At 33.3% G+C, this 17,151-nt stretch overlaps 2 protein-coding genes across 7 annotated transcripts; one reads left to right on the top strand and one right to left on the bottom strand.

The window, feature by feature from the left end:
- The first annotated feature begins 309 nt into the window (after nucleotides 1–309).
- LOC11405793 (transmembrane 9 superfamily member 8) lies at nucleotides 310–6,479 on the top strand. Of its 5 annotated transcripts, none has more exons than XR_005643210.1 (14): nucleotides 310–1,137; nucleotides 1,257–1,387; nucleotides 1,489–1,606; nucleotides 1,913–2,088; nucleotides 2,215–2,245; nucleotides 2,497–2,642; nucleotides 2,891–3,048; nucleotides 3,530–3,639; nucleotides 3,738–3,838; nucleotides 3,932–4,044; nucleotides 4,145–4,295; nucleotides 4,375–4,461; nucleotides 5,699–5,770; nucleotides 6,114–6,479. XR_005643210.1 is itself a non-coding variant. In XM_039828220.1 (11 exons), the coding sequence occupies exons 7-11, from the start codon at nucleotides 3,010–3,012 to the stop codon at nucleotides 4,170–4,172; spliced, it is 396 nt and encodes a 131-aa protein (XP_039684154.1). In that variant the 5' UTR covers nucleotides 313–1,137; nucleotides 1,257–1,387; nucleotides 1,489–1,606; nucleotides 1,913–2,088; nucleotides 2,215–2,245; nucleotides 2,497–2,642; nucleotides 2,891–3,009; the 3' UTR covers nucleotides 4,173–4,341. The 5 variants fall into 5 exon arrangements, 1 of the variants encoding a protein (XP_039684154.1); XR_005643208.1 differs by having other exon boundaries at nucleotides 311–1,137; nucleotides 1,267–1,387; nucleotides 4,145–4,256; nucleotides 6,114–6,477; XR_005643207.1 differs by having other exon boundaries at nucleotides 311–1,137; nucleotides 4,145–4,256; nucleotides 6,114–6,477.
- Nucleotides 6,480–10,506: 4,027 nt separating this feature from the next.
- Nucleotides 10,507–16,373, bottom strand: LOC11410918 (putative respiratory burst oxidase homolog protein H). Of its 2 annotated transcripts, none has more exons than XM_024771273.1 (14): nucleotides 15,864–16,373; nucleotides 15,592–15,757; nucleotides 14,953–15,001; nucleotides 14,615–14,728; nucleotides 13,719–14,528; nucleotides 13,534–13,629; nucleotides 13,332–13,447; nucleotides 13,131–13,233; nucleotides 12,506–12,600; nucleotides 12,269–12,434; nucleotides 11,734–11,886; nucleotides 11,522–11,650; nucleotides 11,349–11,427; nucleotides 10,507–10,854 (listed from the first exon to the last, which is right to left on the bottom strand). In XM_024771273.1, exons 1-14 carry the CDS (start codon nucleotides 16,231–16,233, stop codon nucleotides 10,745–10,747), a joined length of 2,556 nt encoding a protein of 851 aa, XP_024627041.1. In that variant the 5' UTR covers nucleotides 16,234–16,373; the 3' UTR covers nucleotides 10,507–10,744. The 2 variants fall into 2 exon arrangements, with proteins under 2 accessions (XP_024627041.1, XP_003623049.2); XM_003623001.3 differs by having other exon boundaries at nucleotides 12,269–12,428.
- Between the last annotated feature and the right edge of the window lie 778 nt (nucleotides 16,374–17,151).

Genomic DNA, 17,151 nt, shown 5'->3' with positions numbered 1-17,151 from the left:
CCATAAATTTATTAGATTAAAACTAAATTAGTGAACTCTTGCATAAATTTTCAAAATCTACTATCTATAGTTTATAGATGTCCATAAATTTATTAGATTAAAACTATGCTAATTAAAGTACATCTACTTACTATACACTATACAAGAAAAAAACTTCCATCAATTTTTCCAATTTAGCCCTTGATTTAGGGGCACTTTAGTCATTTCTTAATTGATGGATTTAAATTGTTGACACATCATCTATCTTTCTCCTATATATAATTGTTCTTTTCAAATCACTTCCGCTTTTCTCTCACAATTTTCTTTCACTTCTCTCTCTCTCTCTCTAAAAACCCCATCGGCCTCCCCTTCTCACTATTCACCATCTTCTCCAAATGTTTCAAAACAATAATGGATTCTACATGCAATTGTGATAATGCTTTCTACATAACAAGGGGATTTTTGGGTTGCTGGTGACTTAAATGGATGATTGGAAGCAAGGAATTAGGGAATGAATTAGGGCAGAAGCTTGGGTGTTGGTTGGAAGAAACAAGTTTGGGAAGACTTGAAGAAATAAGCTTAAGGTGTTTTTCAAGGGCTTAAAGTAAGTTATTTATTAAGCTTGAATTTCACAATGGTGGTTGCTACTGTATTTTGTAATGGTGGGTTGAAACTGATTATGGTTGAACCATGACTGAATTTTATGGATAGATTGTTAGAAAAAGTGTATTGGACTGGTTATGAATTATGGGTCGAAAATTTTGCTGTGTAACCCAAAATGGAGAAATTATTGGATTTTAAGATTCTACCCTCAATTCCCTACAGTTTATATATAAATTTTGTACGATTTGGATCAAGAATGAATTCTGAAAACACATTAGAAGTTGGACTGTAGTGCTGAAAATCTGCAGAAAAAGCTATACGGGTTTTGGCATGATAATTGCAAAATAAGCGATTTTGAAGTTTAAGTTGCTGAATAAATGATCTAAAAGTTGTTCATAAGTGTTTGGTTGTGTGGGTTGAAGTTTGGAATGAATTCGGAACATGCAGAGGCCATAAGCTGCAGTTAAGCTGTTTTGAGAAAAGTGCTTATGGGGCATAGCAGGAGCTGAAATGGGACGTAAGCAGCGTTGAGACTTTAAAAAAAAAATGTTTAAGGTGAGTTCCTTTAGTTGTAGAACCTACCTCTTGGGTAGTTTATGATTATGTTTGAGTGAGATAAATATTTGTGGTTTGTTGTTTTCATTGAGTTATCTACATCTCTTCCTAATTTGCAGTTTTCCATAGAGTTGCAGCAACACATCATATCGCTTAAGAGGGTAGTTCAAGCGACGATGATAGATAGAAGGTTTCTAATTGCGGGGAGTGGCTTGCTGAACCTATTTTTAGGTTTCTTTCACAAATCAAGGTAATATTTGTGGGTTGATTTTATAAAAAATCTTGGTTTGTGTTTATGATGGGGAGTAATAGTAGAGGAAAAGATGGTGAAGGAACTTCTGGAATTAACAGGGTTGATGATGATGATAGCTATGAATATTTACAAGCGATGAATTTTGTGCCTTATGAAACACTTCTTCACAATAACATGAATACCAATGGTTTTGTAGTTCCCTTTGTCATGCAACAGGTTAGAGACACATGATCCTTTATTCATTTTCTTTCAATTTCTTTTATTTTAGAGAGATTTTTATGATAATGAATTTGTGAATTTCTGGAGACACTTCTAAACAAATTTTATGATAATGAATTTGTGAATTTTTCATCACCTCCAAGTTTCTCGTGCGTCTTACTTTCGGATTGTAAAACCCAAAAAAATGTGCAGGGAGGGAGTATCTTATGCTTTTTTAGAAATTAAATCTAAATACGGCCACATTTGACAAGCTGATATTGTGCATTTTGTCTCCCGACTAATGAGTGGTATAAATTTTGGCAGGAACCACTTGTGCTACAGTTCTTATCCGAGCAATATTTAAGGAAGGATGCAAATCAGTAGCAGCTGGAATGAATGCAATGGATCTGAGGCGAGGTATAAATATGGATTTTGATGCTGTTGTGACAAACTTGAAAAGCAGAGCACGAATGATCGACACTTCTGAAGAAATAGCTAAGGTATGTGTATCAAATTTTTAGAGCTAATAGGCATATTCCAAGAAAGTGGTGACAACCTCAAGGACTGCAGGACAATAGTTTTTATGAGTTTTGTATTTTTAATTTACTGAAATTTGATTTTTGTAGGTGGATTTGACACAGCTCATGCTGCTGCTAGGTAAATCTTTGAACATATTTTCAATTTTTCTGTGTCATTGATTTTTTTATTGGTGAGTAGATTCCAAATTTTGAATATCAGAGCCTATGATCGAGCTGCGATTAAATTCAGGGGAGTTGGTGCTGACATAAATTTCAATTTGAATGATTATGATGATGATCTTAAACAGCTTAGAGAATTTTCAAGTATACTTGATGAATGTGAAACTAGATGGATTATATCATGTAATTTTTCTTTATTTTGTTACTTAGACGAAGAATTTATGGAAAGAGGAGTTTGTGCAAACACTTCGTCTACAGAGCAATGTTTTCTCAAGACGGAGTTCGAAGTACAGAGGAGGAACACTGCACAAATGTGGCCGTTGGGAAGCTCGAATGGGTCAATTCCTTGGTAAAAAGTGAGAACCTATTTTTAATTTAACTTTAGTTATTTACTATGATCACATGAGATATTATGAATTTAAAATCCTAAGGCCTCCAACAAAAGTGAATGAGTTTCAGCTTAATTCTCGACACACTTTTAGGCTCTTTATCATGTTATGAGAAACATGTATAAGATAGTAGTATCATACATGTTTCTGAGAATTGAGGAAAATTGGCAAAGGTGTTTTAGTTTGGTTATAGAGATTGCAATGCTTTCGTGCAGGTATATATATCTTGGGTTATTCGACAGTGAAGTAGAAGCTGCAAGGTCCTAAGCACTAATGAATTATTACATTCTACCTGCACTGAATTTATTACACTTGATTATCAAGCTCATTTGCAATGCATCCAACATGTATCTCCCTTTTGATTTTCCAATCGGTAAGTAAAATTATCATTGTACAGAATAGAAAGTACAATGCCTATTGTAGCATGGACTTTCCTTAGCAAGTTCAAATATGTTTTGATAAAAAGGAAGCAATCAGATATTTTGAAAATGTGATCACAATCGTGGATTTAGAAGAGTATAAATCAATGTGATCGCTGAGCTCCACTGTCAATCCTTCATAAATGTTGTTTTGAGATACACTAAAAAACCAAAAGCAATTTATGAATTATATTGGAGCCTGTGACTGTTAATTCTGGTGTAGTGTAGTGGAGCTCAAGTTATTGAGTATGATCATGATGATGTTAATTAACAAATATGAGGATTTGTATTATTCAGTCTATGTATATTTGTTTAGATTACATAATATTTGCACTATTTGGCTGTGTTCCGTAAATGATGGCGTCATCCTTGCTTGCTTCTTGCAACTTGTGTTTTGGTTTTCAACTGATTTACTCTACTTTGACATATTTGCAGTTCAAAATGTGCGAACCACAAATGTGCAATGTTGTGTGTAAGCTTAAACTTGATGCCAAAACTGCAATAGCATTCAAAAAGAAGATTGATGACGAGTATCGGGTGAACATGTACGGCGTGCCAGTAAATTGTCTTATATTTCCATGCCTGTTTTCTGCCACTATCTTGATATTGAGGATCTTACAATGCCTCTACCTTCTATGTGCAGGATTCTAGATAACCTTCCTTTGGTTGTTCCAATAAAGCGTGTGGATCAGGATTCTACTGTTTATCAGCTTGGTTTCCATGTTGGACTCAAAGGACAATATGGTGGGGTATGCTCAATATACTATAAATTAATGTCTATTGTTGCGAATGCCAATTTTTTTCTTCTTCTTGTGCTTACTATGTTGAAATACACAGAGCAAGGAGGAGAAGTTTTTTATAGACAACCATTTGGCATTTACTGTCAAATATCATAGAGATTCACTCACTGAATCTGCCAGAATAGTGGGCTTTGAGGTTAAGCCATTCAGGTCTGTATGTCTGTGCTTGATTTGTTCTATGAATTCAGTCTGTCAAACCAGTTGTGGTATGGATTCGTACTGATTTTCGGTTCTGAATGATGATTTGCAGTGTTAAACATGAATATGAAGGGAAATGAGATGAAAAGACTCGCTTATCAACGTGTGACCCTCATGCTAAACATACAGTTGTCAACTCCAATACTCCTCAGGAAGTTGAAGAGGTAAAGGAAATCATCTTCACATATGATGTTGAATTCCTGGTGAGATCATCTTAATAAAACAGTGCTTGAATGGAACTGTATTGCATGTGCTTATTGTTAGCTGAAATATTTTGTACAGACTTACTCTTTGCCATTTTGAGTTGATGGGCCACAAGACAAAATACCTGCCATGAGGTTTATTCTCATGAAAAGCCCCTAACTTTAGGTTTGTTTGATTCATTCTCTTTATATGATAGGTGGTTTTATTAATCAATATTGCTGCAAGAGGTTTGCAAAGGTATATGCAAGATATTGAAATGCTTAAAAAAACGCAATTGACTTTATGTAGATGCTTAAAATAAATTAGAGCTCAACATGCAGAAAATAACAATCTCAACTGGTGTAGTCAATGTCACAAACTGTCTGAATTTGAATTTATGTATTGCTGTCATTGATCCTTTAATTACTGATTGTAAACATCTCATGACTCAATTAGAGAGTGTCAAAGTCACATGTTAGGAGACATTCAGTTCATTGAAATTTCAATCACCTGCTTCAATTACTGACTGAAAATTTACTGAGGTCTCAGTCAGTCCTGGATACTTTCAATTGAGTCATGAGATGTTTCCTATCAGTAATTAAAGATTAGTTGCTGGTGAAGCAGGATTAGAGTAGATCTTTCAATTGTATTTGCATTTCCACAGTTTATGGGCTGATTCAGTATTCTATATAGCTATAAAGTGTGTCCCTGTTACTGGGGTATTATTATTAGTGTGACACTTTTGTGTTCATTTATCTCTTGCATTTGGTCCTGGACTATAGGTATTTTTGTGTCTTAGTATGGTTGATTTGTGTATTTCAGACTTTCTTTGTAATCCTTCTTCCATGCACACCTTTGAGTTTTGTTGTAAAATGTAGTGTTATGTTGTTTTTTAGTTCTTGCATTTGGCAAAATTTCATCAATTGAAATTTGTTAGAAGTAACAATGGCAATGTTAATGGTCGAAAATATGCATTTGATAGACACTTTAAAGTTGTGCCACGTGATGTTTACTAAGAGCATTGAGATGGTAACTCATTCTCTTTCTTGGTTCCCTGGTAGCTTACCTAAGTTTTGAGACAATGTGTGCCTCTGTCATGAAAAAACTAAAAAACTGATGATATGGTTTTAACATTTTTCTGACCAATACATTTATAAAGTTATACCCCTTTATACACATATCTTATTGAACATGAGTCATAATTCTATGTCATCCCTATTGAAGTTCAATAATCATGTCTCTAAATCTATGATTAGACTTGTGAACACGAATGTGCTCAATGTAAGACTAAATCTCTGCTTCATCATTATCAGGGTCAACTGAAGCAATGTCTTATACGATTGTCTTCCCCGTCAAAGCACCATTTCTCAATCTAAGAATGTCCTTATCTCTAATAAGTTTAATTTTATTTTTCTTCTGGCAGGTAGTGTTAAGCTGAACTAAGCTTTAACAATATGTCATGGCTTCATTTGGTAGTAGAAATGCAAAATTAGAGGTAAAGTTCTTTTCATTTTGTCTCTCTCACACATACAATAAAAAGAAAAACCATGACCATGTGTATTAGATAAATTTCCAATTTACAACAACTATTGAATAAGTTTTATTTTGTCAAGTTCAAATATCAGGCAATTCAAGCATTTTAATTGATATGTATGATACACAGCTTATTCTTTATGTGAAAAATGACCATGCATACTCTGTGCTTTCAATATAGAGAAAAGCTCCTATAAGATACCGGTTAATCCTGCATCATCGTTCAGCTCTAAAATTTCCACTATAAATATATTAATGTTTTGAAAGTCAACTTACTTGAATCTTACTATGTCATTCTGTCCTAGATTAATGGAAGGTTAATGAGATTTTGTAGCTGGTCTGCTTGGTTGTTTTTATTGTGTCATTCTTCGGCTGTCATGCTCATCTGCACCGGTGTTTTTGTACTAGTTAGGATGATTTATGTGTCTCGTAAGTTGGAATTGGATCAAGTTGCTTGAGTGTTGTCCGATACACAACAGTTGGTGAAATACTTCTCTGCAATCGCGGTGTAGTAGAATCTACATATATTAGGACTTTTGTTGGTATCTTGAGATGTTTAGGGTCTAATTATTCAAGTATATGGTGTGATGTTAATTGGCTTGAATAATTCTAGCTATTGTTGAATTTAAATAATATTAACTCTCAACATTTAGTAGAATCAATGGAAAAGAAAAATGGTTGAAAAATAGAAGAGCACGTTTATTTTAATGCAAAGAATCAATACATCCAACATATTGAATTTATTCTAATTTAACTTCGTTTATTATTACTTTAATAAAATCATCAACAAAATTCAATGATTTTACACAATACACCCTCCTGTCACCGTAATAAACAAAAAAACAACATTACTACATCATTAATTGAATGAATCTAAAATATAAATTTTTGCTTATAATAATGACCGGAGGGTGTATATTCTTTTAAACTCAAAACTCTATCGTAATTAAGGAGGATTTTGAAAACAACAACACAAATTTAGCTTTCCATAAAATTGACACTGGCCACCTCTTTTATAACCCCTGGTCTTACAAAATATAGGGCATTGTTTTGGGAGAAGCACACATGACGCTACACACTGGGCATTTGGATCTTTCGTAATTGCCAATCCTGCAGCCAACAAAAGAAGTTAAATTGTGATATCCAGATGTTCAATAAAATAAATTTTGCCATGTCATAGTTTTTTACGCATTTGACAAGAATTTCATAATCACCAAAGCAAATTATTTTGGAACTTTGATCAAACTACTTAAACTTTTTTATTTTTAAATCTTTGATTCATTAGACTAGGAATACTTGTAGTAAAAATCATATTTGTAAATGAAATTAGTAGGAATTTTCATGTTACCTGAAGGAAGAACCAAAGCAATGCACAAAATCAAGAAAAGAAACGATTGATAAAATGAAAAAGCCATTGTATAGGATGTGAAATTATAGTTTGTGTTGTGTGAGAAGCATGATTAATATGCATGTTCATTATATATTATCTATTTGAGAGAGAATAAGGAAAAACAATAAAAACCTTTGAAAATACTCAACAGAAAAAAGAGACCGTTGAAAAATAAAAATGCATTAATGGTATTCAACGTACTCCAGAGTATTATAATTATTATTCTTATTATTACATGGCAAAATATGCATTAATGGTATTCAACGTACTCCTTTGAAAATATTCAACGAACATGATTAATATGCATGTTCAGTATATTTTTTTGTCTACATTTTAATTAATATGCATTAATGGAGTATTATAATTATTATTCTTATTATTACAATTGTGTTATTTTTTATTTCATGGTCATAATTACAATGATTTTGTTTAGTATATGAATATTTATTTATTTAATAATTTTTTTTACTAAGTATATTGGTTTTTATAAATGATAATCTATACATGTTAAATATATATATATATATATATATATATATATATATATATATATATATATATATATATAAAGTATTTTTTAGGCAAACATTAAAAAAAATTTGGGGTTATACAAAACATATAATATTTGATTGTACCTGATGAATGATGACATTCGGTGCAGTGGTTTTGGGCGTTTGTAAGCTTCAAAGGACGTGGTTTGTGTACATGCAGACATTCTAATGATCGGATTAGGCAAGTGTACCAAATGGGTTACCAAGTAAGTGATAAGTAAAATATCATATTCACGTGGATTGTCGTTTCAACCAAACAATTCACGTTACTTATTTAGGAACAAAATAAAATAAAAGAGATAAGGGTTTAGAGTTTTTCAAAGTTGACCTGTTTGCAACAGAGCAAAGTTGACCAGTTCTGATTGCAGCATGTTAGCGGTGGTTAGAATTCTTTGAATCCCCTATATATATTTGTTGGAATTACGTAACAGTCAAGTCTTATTCAACTTTTAAAGTTTCCTATTCAAGTGACGAGTTTACGGGGTTTTACTGCCTATCAGCTGTCTAGTTGCACCTGCTGATCACACAGGTATGTACGCGTGGGGTCTTACTCTCTCAGAGATATTAGTTCATTCCCCTCCAGTTGTTAGTTGCAACCATTACACTGGAGGTGCTACGGGTTTCAGTGTTTAGGGCTTTCAGTGCTTACATGTAGGTTCTTACTTTCTCATAAGTATTTGAAACAATGATGGATAATAGAGGTCCTAAATTCAAAGTATCCTAAAGGTTCCCTCACCTATTGAATCTTAGAAGAACATATGACACTCTCCCTCTCAGTAGTTCTACAAACGTGTAACCCTATAAGCGTCTACCTTACCAAAGTTCGAGGAGAATGAAGTTACTGGGCTGAATTAAGTCGTGAAGTCACTTGTTTCCCTAATTAGATTAGTTACTTCCTGAGTAAGACATGTATACACCAATATTAGGTATGTCACCTCCCTAAATTCCTATATATCAGGGTCATGTTTCAGAGGAGACAAATCTTACGCACGATAGTAAAATTAAATAGCATTCGAAAAATAATGAATAAAGACTTTAAATTTAATAAATTATCCAACAAACATAATAGAGGTTCATGTTAGAACCTTAGCCTAAAAAGATTTAGTTACTCATGGTAACTAAAGACAAATTACAAAAGAAACAAAAAATACCCTATAGACTCAGAGTGAGGAGAGAAACTCGACCCTTGGAAACTCTTAGTGCTTGCTTTCTTGTTGAACTGTTTTATTCGAAATGAGAAATTATGAATGAGAGGAGTGGTAGTTTAGGAAATGAATATGTATATCCATATACGATGTTTTAAATTCCTAAATACTATGCTTATATTCATGTCTTTTTTATGTGAATGTTTATCTTACCCTACAATGGCTGTTTGGTCGCCTACATTATTATGTGGTGTAGACATGCATGTTGAGGACGCTTGATCGACGTGAGTTTCCGAGGACGGCTTGATGCCTATCCTTCTTTTCGTGCTTTTGCTTTTGGAGTCTTAGTGGTTGTGCTCTGATTAGGGTGTCTAGGAGTCTGTTTATATTTTATCTTATTATGGATTTATGTTTTGAGAAACCATGAGTTCTCATGTTTGATGTATTTTGATATGTTGAGACGATGATTTTATGTTGTTTTACTTTATGAATCCGCTGCGACTGTTTTATGATTATGATGACTTGTGAGTATTTTGGATTATTGATGGAGTGACATCTCGAACCTTTGCGATTATATGTTGAATTTATTATTTGCTCGTGAATGATTAACAAACTGATAAGTGCAATTTTTTTGTGTTAAAGTATTAAGTTTATCGATCCATAGAGACTTCAAAATCTAACCATTTAGCTGTTTGTTTAATCTTAAGTTATGCTTCATAAACAAAAACGTTGTTGTTTAAATGACAAATTGTAAATGGGTGAAACAATAAGATATAAAGTTAATTCAAGAGTAAGCTTCGTTAAATCCAATGATCAATTTCAGATTGCACATTGAAAAAGCATTAAGTGCTGAATAAAAAACATCGAAATAAGAAAATAAGATTTATATATAACCAACCAGACAAAGTATTTACATTATTTTTCTAACTAAGTTACACCTAATATCAACACAAAGAAAGATAAGATACACATGATTGTATAACTTACAAAACCAAAAGGGGGATAACAAGATTTTGAATCAAATGAGTTGAAAAAGTAACAACAACTAATACCAACATAAAGACTTGGCAATTTATTCCATTCTAACTAAGTTACTGCTTGAAAATGTAACACAGATCATGCTATTTCATCAAATTTAGTGAAGATTCATCACATGTTTGCCTAGTTTCCTTCTATTCATACATACAAAAGAAGGAGGAACATTTTAAGTCCCTAATGTTAAAACAAAGATTCTTAGCATGGTATGAAGTGAAAAATAGTTATAATGAAAGCATAAAAAAAAAATTATAAGGAAATTAAAAGAAATGCAAATAAAAAGGTAAGTTTTGTAGATTTTAGAATTAGAAGGTAAGGAAGGAACCTCCCAACTATTTCTGAAGAGCATTGCTATTTATCTAGAGAGATTTTATGAAGAATTGATTAAGAAAAGATCTCAGCCAATTAAATTTGTTATTTGCCGGAAATCAAGGGAGGTAATGGTGTGTAATTAAGGAAAAGTGTTAGCAAATACACTGTCTTGAAATTTTCTTTATACAGTATCACTGGATCTATCATTTCCCATTTTTGAATTGGACATTTTCTCAAAGTTTGAAAGCATGGATAAGATCAAATGTAAGAGGGTTAGAAAAGCATACTCAAAATTAGTAAACCATTATTACAAAATCACAACGGTGAAAGGAAAAAAAATTAGCAACACTATTACAAAATTTATACTCTAAGAAATCTTGCTACATAGTCAAAATTTGTAAACCATTATTACAACATCACTAATCTATGGGTTTAAAAAATAGTCTACAATCTATATTGCTTGATAATTGTGGATTGATGCTTTAGCTGTGTGAATTGTTCCTTTAGAAGTTCTCTTTATGAAAATGAAAGCGGGTAGATGTGTTTAGGCTAAACTCTTGACAAAGGCTCTTCAATGATTTTGTAAGAGTAGGACTTCCACAGTAAAATACACCTGTATCAAGTAAATAGCAACATAAATTTCGAAGATTTGAATAGGAAACAATCTGGTAGGGACAATGCATGATATATGCAGGGGTCCGGGTTTGAAGCCCGGACACCTCGCTTATTCACCTTATGAAAGGTGAATTTCTAGCTACTAGGCTACTTGACAAAAAAAAATGCATAGGAAACAATCATGGTTTTAAGTTACGGACTGTAATTGAAATTGAGGCCTCAATATTAAGGATTTTGAGGTGTTAGTAATGTCATCGCAACCACAATTTCAACTGCATCGTCCACATTTTTCCGTAATATAACTATTTTCAGCGTAACAACCGTGGCCAGAATATAAAACCATAACAAAGATACAAAAATTGTAGTGTTTCCATCCAAATATTTGAAAACAGAAAAGGACGTACATAAAGTGATCGTTTTGTAATTAAAATTAATGACAGAAAACATTTTCTTAAATCAATTAGGGCTTAAAAATTTCACAATTATGCATACCTATTCGAGAACTTTCGTGTGTTGTAGCTAACTGAGAGAAGACCTTTTTCCAGTTTGGTCTAGCAAAATGAGTTCTTATCTGGATATGGTATAACATCATATGATAAAAGCTTAATCTTTGATTGCATTATGAAAAAATGTTAACACTAAACGAGAACTAAATCAAAATATACCCGGCTTTCTGAAACTACATCAACTCCATTTTTAGCATGCTGCAGCCTCTGAATCATGGCAATAAGTGCAGATCTTGCATCACCTTCCTCATAAACACTAGTCAAATAGTTATGCATTTCTATAACACCCTGCAGCATTGATACATGTTAAAAACTTCTAAAACTGTGTTAGGTCGAGGTTAAAAAGCAAAAAGTTTGGTACTTAATCTTACATCACTGTCATGTTCTGCAATATCATCCATAACACCTTTGAACCATTCAAATGAAGCTTGTTCCCTTGTTACCCAATAAAAGTATGCTCTTTCAGGACCTTTTCTATCTTCGTCGGAGCTATTGCTACTGAAGGAGCCCTTCTCAGACTTTTCCTGTTATGTTAACCCTAAGAATTAGTACTTGTGCATAAACTATAAATATACACCTACAAAAAGTATATAAAACTTTGTTAATTTTGGCCTAATTTTGGTTAGCTTTTAGTTTATGAGATCTTTCGTTCTTCATTTACGGTTTATGTTTATGTGGAACCTAATGAGAGAGCATCTAAAAAATCGAGAAACTAATTCCTTAGGTACTTTTGGAGAAGATATGAAGTATTGACACATATGTGAAAAAGACTCAACACTGACATATAGACACCTATAATAATTTGAGAAGAATAATGTTATTTAATGTAACCACATATGTTAGTATCGTGCCGCCATACAGGCCTTCAATCTAAAGTGTTGGTCAAATCGGCTCGTTGTGACTTACTTGTTGAGGACTTGCCATCTTCATTTGGTTCAAGATATCTTTCAAAATACTTATCATTGGTGTGGCCCCAATTCCTAGACCAATGAGCAAGAGTACATCATAATGCTTATAGCTTTGTGCTGGTGCTCCATAGGGTCCTTTAATGAGGATCTTTGGATATCTAATACTAGAAAGGGTAAAATAATATCAGTACATCATAACATTATGGAAAAATAAGTACCAAGAGTTTTTATTCACCTTGGTTTTGAATTGTCAATACTTGATTTTGAGTATGCTCTAGTTTCCATCCTCATAAGGCTTCCCCTTGGGATTGCACTTTGAGGCTCACAAGCCTGCATGTTCAAGTCTTAGTAAATAGTACACAACTAGATGTTCAAGTTCAAAGATCATCATATTTCTCAGGTTAAATATGTTTTTAGTCTCTATACCTTTGAGGCTCCTACCGTTTTATAAAAACGGGTGTTTTTAGTCATGCCTTTAAAAATAATGGATACGTTTCTTAGTCCTCTGTACGTACTAAAAGCATTGGTAGGGATAAAATGCAGGGACCGAATATTGTGGTTCAATTTTTTATAGCGACGAAGCTTGAAACATCCGTAATTCTAAAAACATATTCAACCCTATTTCTGATAAACCTTGACTCTATGAAGCACGGACACTTCTCGGATTAGGCGTGTCCTGGTGTCGGACATGTGTCGTGTCCGACACCGACACTTGTAATTACACTGAATTATGTAATTTTCTCAAATTATTAGCGATGTCCACATGTTAGTGTTCGTGTTGTCCGGTGTCCGTGTCTGTATGCGTGCTTCATACCTAACTGAACATATGGTTGAGTTCTCAGTTCATACATAAACATCACCTTTGCAAATATGTTTCTAAGTTCTGTAGTCCAATCTCCTAAGGTTCGTATATGAACACTCAAGTAATCGTCTCCAGGTGCAGAGGTGATGGAGAAAGGATGCCTGTAAAAAAGAGTAAATTCGATTGTCCTAAGTAAAAATAATTTTGCAGAAAAATTAACTTTTGTGCTCAAAATATCATCCAAGTAGATCATAATTACCATTCAAAACTAGATATATCTGGACACTTGACAAAAAGATACATTCCACTTTGATACTTGAATCCTTGTGGCCTGGTCATGTATAGTGCTAGAACATTTCCTGTGTAGATTATTGCCTGAAATATTCAAATAGTAATATTATTTTCCTGTTTCGGCATAAATAAAAATTCAAGGAGGAGAATTTGTTGACACACACACATACCTTAATGACGTTCACGCGGTGATCTTTACTCTTATAAAATGGATGAACTCTCTCAATACCATAGAGCACTAGTGGAACTACAAGGTACATCCAAGTCTGCATTTAGAGAGAATAATTTAAATCTGAATCGGTACTGAAATTTTGGTAATTTGAATAATTTAGAATGTTAAGAGAATGACACATACCGTCTTTTTATGCCAAGCCTTTGTGAGAAATAGAAAGTATCCATGTATGACTAGGAGTATATACACCAGAATAAGCAAATGATGAGCATACCAAAAGGAATTGAATCCGGCCAAATGATGCAACGGCGAAGGTAACGTGACAACGCTTTTTCTAAAGTAATGAGTTGCCAAAGTGAAAGAAAAAGCCATAATCAAGACCATGAAAATTCCAGTTATACCAGGAGGACTTGTAACAAGGGTCAAGTAACTAGGCTGCTTATAATCAAAACCGGATCCAAGTATCGCCATAAATTTTTCGGTCGGACAAGAAACTAATCTTGGAAAATCACAAGATACATGCACACCTACATGGATTAAAGTTCCTATAACTACGCCAACTGCAATGATTTTATGAAAGTTTATGTTGTCATCAAAAGGAATGATTTGACTAAGAAATGTTCCTCGTAACTTTGTAAGTGTTCTTCTACACATTGTAAGGACAATTAGAGCCATGTTGAATTTGAGAGTCTCAGCAGAACCCTTTGCAAAACATAGACATGATCCCATTACTTCATATGCTGGTCTTTCCTTGTATTGGAGAAACTTCCAAACGAAAAGTACCAAGTTTATGGCTAACCAAAGAACGATAATCCATATTTTTTTCCACTGTTCATTTACAAATTCTGCGGTTTTCGTGATCCATTTTCTAATAGGAGTTCGATACTTGCATGGTATCATAGCTCTAGTTAAAGTTTGTGTTCTTGTACCAAGTTTTGGTTTGCCATCTTCTGCACTAACCATTTCCCTTAATAGAGTTTCAAGCTGCCACATCTGTTTTCAAGAGATGTAAATTTAAAAAACATTCTGAACAGAAGATATATGTCGTTACAATTTAATCGGCTTCTAATTCTAATTACCTCTATATATCCATTATGATCTGGATCAAGCTCTTCCATGATCAAAGAAGCATAATTATCAGCATGTTGTTTAAGATTTCCCAATCTATTTGCAGAAGCACTCAACACTATAACCTTTTACACAAAAACAGTTAGAATTCTATTTAACAGAATTGTATAAAGCTACGTAGCACCAACACTCGACAATATGTATTGAAAGCGTGACCAAATATCTGACACATGAACATACAATCATTTCAATTTTTCAAACTATTACCAATGTTTGAGTCTGTTTTTGGTCAGTGCATCATAGGAAAAAAGATTGGTATAAAAAGAATTTACATAATCTCAATACTCACCTCCTTAACCTCCTCTTCGGATAACCTACCATCTCCATTCTTGTCACACCTGAAAATGACTTTAGTTCTTTTATATAACTCCACTCAATATGAAATCATTCATTTAACATGCAAAAGTAGGTAGCTCAAATAGTTCGAGCTAAAGGTTAAAATGTTGAAGGAGCTAAAAGGGCCAGAGCTCAACCCCGGAAGAAGGAGAAAATAGTAACATAATAACATCTACTATACCAACATTTGCCTATCTAAAGTTTTGTTTTTTTGAAGAAGCTACTAATATACCAACATTTGGCTATCTAATTTTTTTTTTAAGAAGTTAAATTAGCCCACTCAATTTGGCACCGTGGAGAATCGAACGTGAGACCTTAAGGAGGAGCACCCTCCCAGGTCCCAAGTCAATACCACTAGGCCAACTCAAGCAGGTTTTGCCCATCTAAAGTTATTAACATGCAGAAGGTTTGTCCCCATGAGCATAGCTAAGTTGGCAGGTACATGGATTGTTATATGCAGGGCTGGGGTTCGAACCTCGAACACCCCACTTATTCATCTTGAAAAAGGTGGATTCCAGCCACCAGGGCTACCCGACAAAAAAAAACATGCGAAAGGTATATACATAAAGTTTTCTATGTTTATAGACCTTACATGTCAAAGAACACTTGAAGTCTTGATTCAAGATCTTTATTAGTCATATCCTCCCAAAAAACCCTAGCTTCATTCAAAGTAATTCCATTTTCTGCACATATATTCCTTCTCCTTGCCAATGCCTCATACAGTTCCCCAGCAAAATCCTTTGAATCTGCTCCCATACCTATATAAACATTGTTTTCAACATTCATAACTCAAACTTCAGAACAAACAACTAAAATCATTAGAAACAAAAAACAAAAACAAGAAAGCAAAAACAACATTGTTACCCATGCATGTTCCAAATTTGTCTTTTGATAACATTCCATCAACTGCATGTTGCGTAAAACGTTTCTCAATTGACTTCCATGCATCAGCTTCTTTACCTGTAACCGTTCTATCAAGAAACCGTAAACCCTTAAGCCCTCTTGCAGCACCTGATTCCATCCTTCGCATTTTGCTTCCATTATTGTTAATATTGTTATTATTATTCCTGCTCCTCAAATTATCGACATTCGAAAATGCTTCATTATCAGAAGCTTTTATAACCTTGCTTTCATTTTCTTCATCCTTTTTAGGAACTTCCACATTAGGAACGATATCAATGCTTTCAAGAATCCATTTTGATGATTCATCTGTACCTTCTTTTTCTGATGACATCAATGAAAAAGATTGTGCACAGAATTTTGTTTAATTAGGTTAATTTTGTGCTAATGAAAAAACAAAGGGTATTAGAGGGAAAGATGAAATAGTCAAAAGTAGGATTTGAGAGAGAGAAAGAGAGAAGAGTATGTAAATTTTGTTGTGTTGTTGGTTTTCTAATTATAGGAAAATTTGGTTGATAACACATGTCTGTCCCTCTCTCTAAAAAAATAAAAAATACACACTTGTTTCTGTCTGGTCTCAGACTGAGTGGTCTCCAACCAATTTACTATATGAAACAACAAATTGCACAATCAAAATATAAACAGGTTTTTTCTTTGTTTAATTCCTTTTTTTCTTGGTACTAATTTATAAAATTTTGTATTTATCACCCATTTATATCAATATTAGCGTCGAACCAACGGAAGTGAACTTGGATCTCTTGTAAAAAATGACTCATTTGATATTGTAGATAATTTGATATTTTATGTATTGTTTCAATCAATTGAGTCAAGCTCATGATGACAGAAACAAGATCACGATACACAGATACTATACATAAATTACATATTAAAAAAAAAAAAATCCCCTAAACTTTTATTAATATTTTTAAAATAAATTTGCACACTTATTTAAAATATTATGACCAAGTATTTTTTCCTTGACACAGAAAAACGTGATTCATCATTCATGTCCAAACAGAAATCCAACGACTAGACAAAAGACAAAAACAAAAGCAACGTGTTTCAAGTCCATGCACAAAGAGCATACTTCCCCATTATCTAACTTTAGTTAAAAAATATTATAAAGTATTTCTTTACAATCGTAATAATTTTCTAGGAAATCTCCCTGCATCGTGATTCAAGTGGTGGTTATCAACAACCTTTATTATTTTATTACAGTAGTAGACTAGTAGTGGTTGTTATTATTATTGTG

Source organism: Medicago truncatula, chromosome 7 (genome assembly GCF_003473485.1).
Source record: "Medicago truncatula cultivar Jemalong A17 chromosome 7, MtrunA17r5.0-ANR, whole genome shotgun sequence".
Classification (NCBI taxonomy): Eukaryota; Viridiplantae; Streptophyta; class Magnoliopsida; order Fabales; family Fabaceae; genus Medicago; species Medicago truncatula.
The sequence above is the reverse complement of the archived record's forward strand: the minus strand, read 5'-3'. Positions and strand labels throughout refer to the sequence as shown.

Excerpts from the sequence above, each read along its gene's own strand:
- LOC11405793 (XM_039828220.1), top strand. The coding sequence starts at position 3,010 with ATGCATCCAACATGTATCTCCCTTTTGATTTTCCAATCG. Across the intron at positions 3,049-3,529 it reads CCCTTTTGATTTTCCAATCG|TTCAAAATGTGCGAACCACA; the intron begins GTAAGTAAAATT and ends ACATATTTGCAG. Across the intron at positions 3,844-3,931 it reads TCAAAGGACAATATGGTGGG|AGCAAGGAGGAGAAGTTTTT; the intron begins GTATGCTCAATA and ends TGAAATACACAG.
- LOC11410918 (XM_024771273.1), bottom strand. The coding sequence starts at position 16,233 with ATGTCATCAGAAAAAGAAGGTACAGATGAATCATCAAAATGGATTCTT. Across the intron at positions 13,448-13,533 it reads ACCGCGTGAACGTCATTAAG|GCAATAATCTACACAGGAAA; the intron begins GTATGTGTGTGT and ends TGAATATTTCAG. Across the intron at positions 11,428-11,521 it reads ATGTAGTTTCAGAAAGCCGG|ATAAGAACTCATTTTGCTAG; the intron begins GTATATTTTGAT and ends TACCATATCCAG.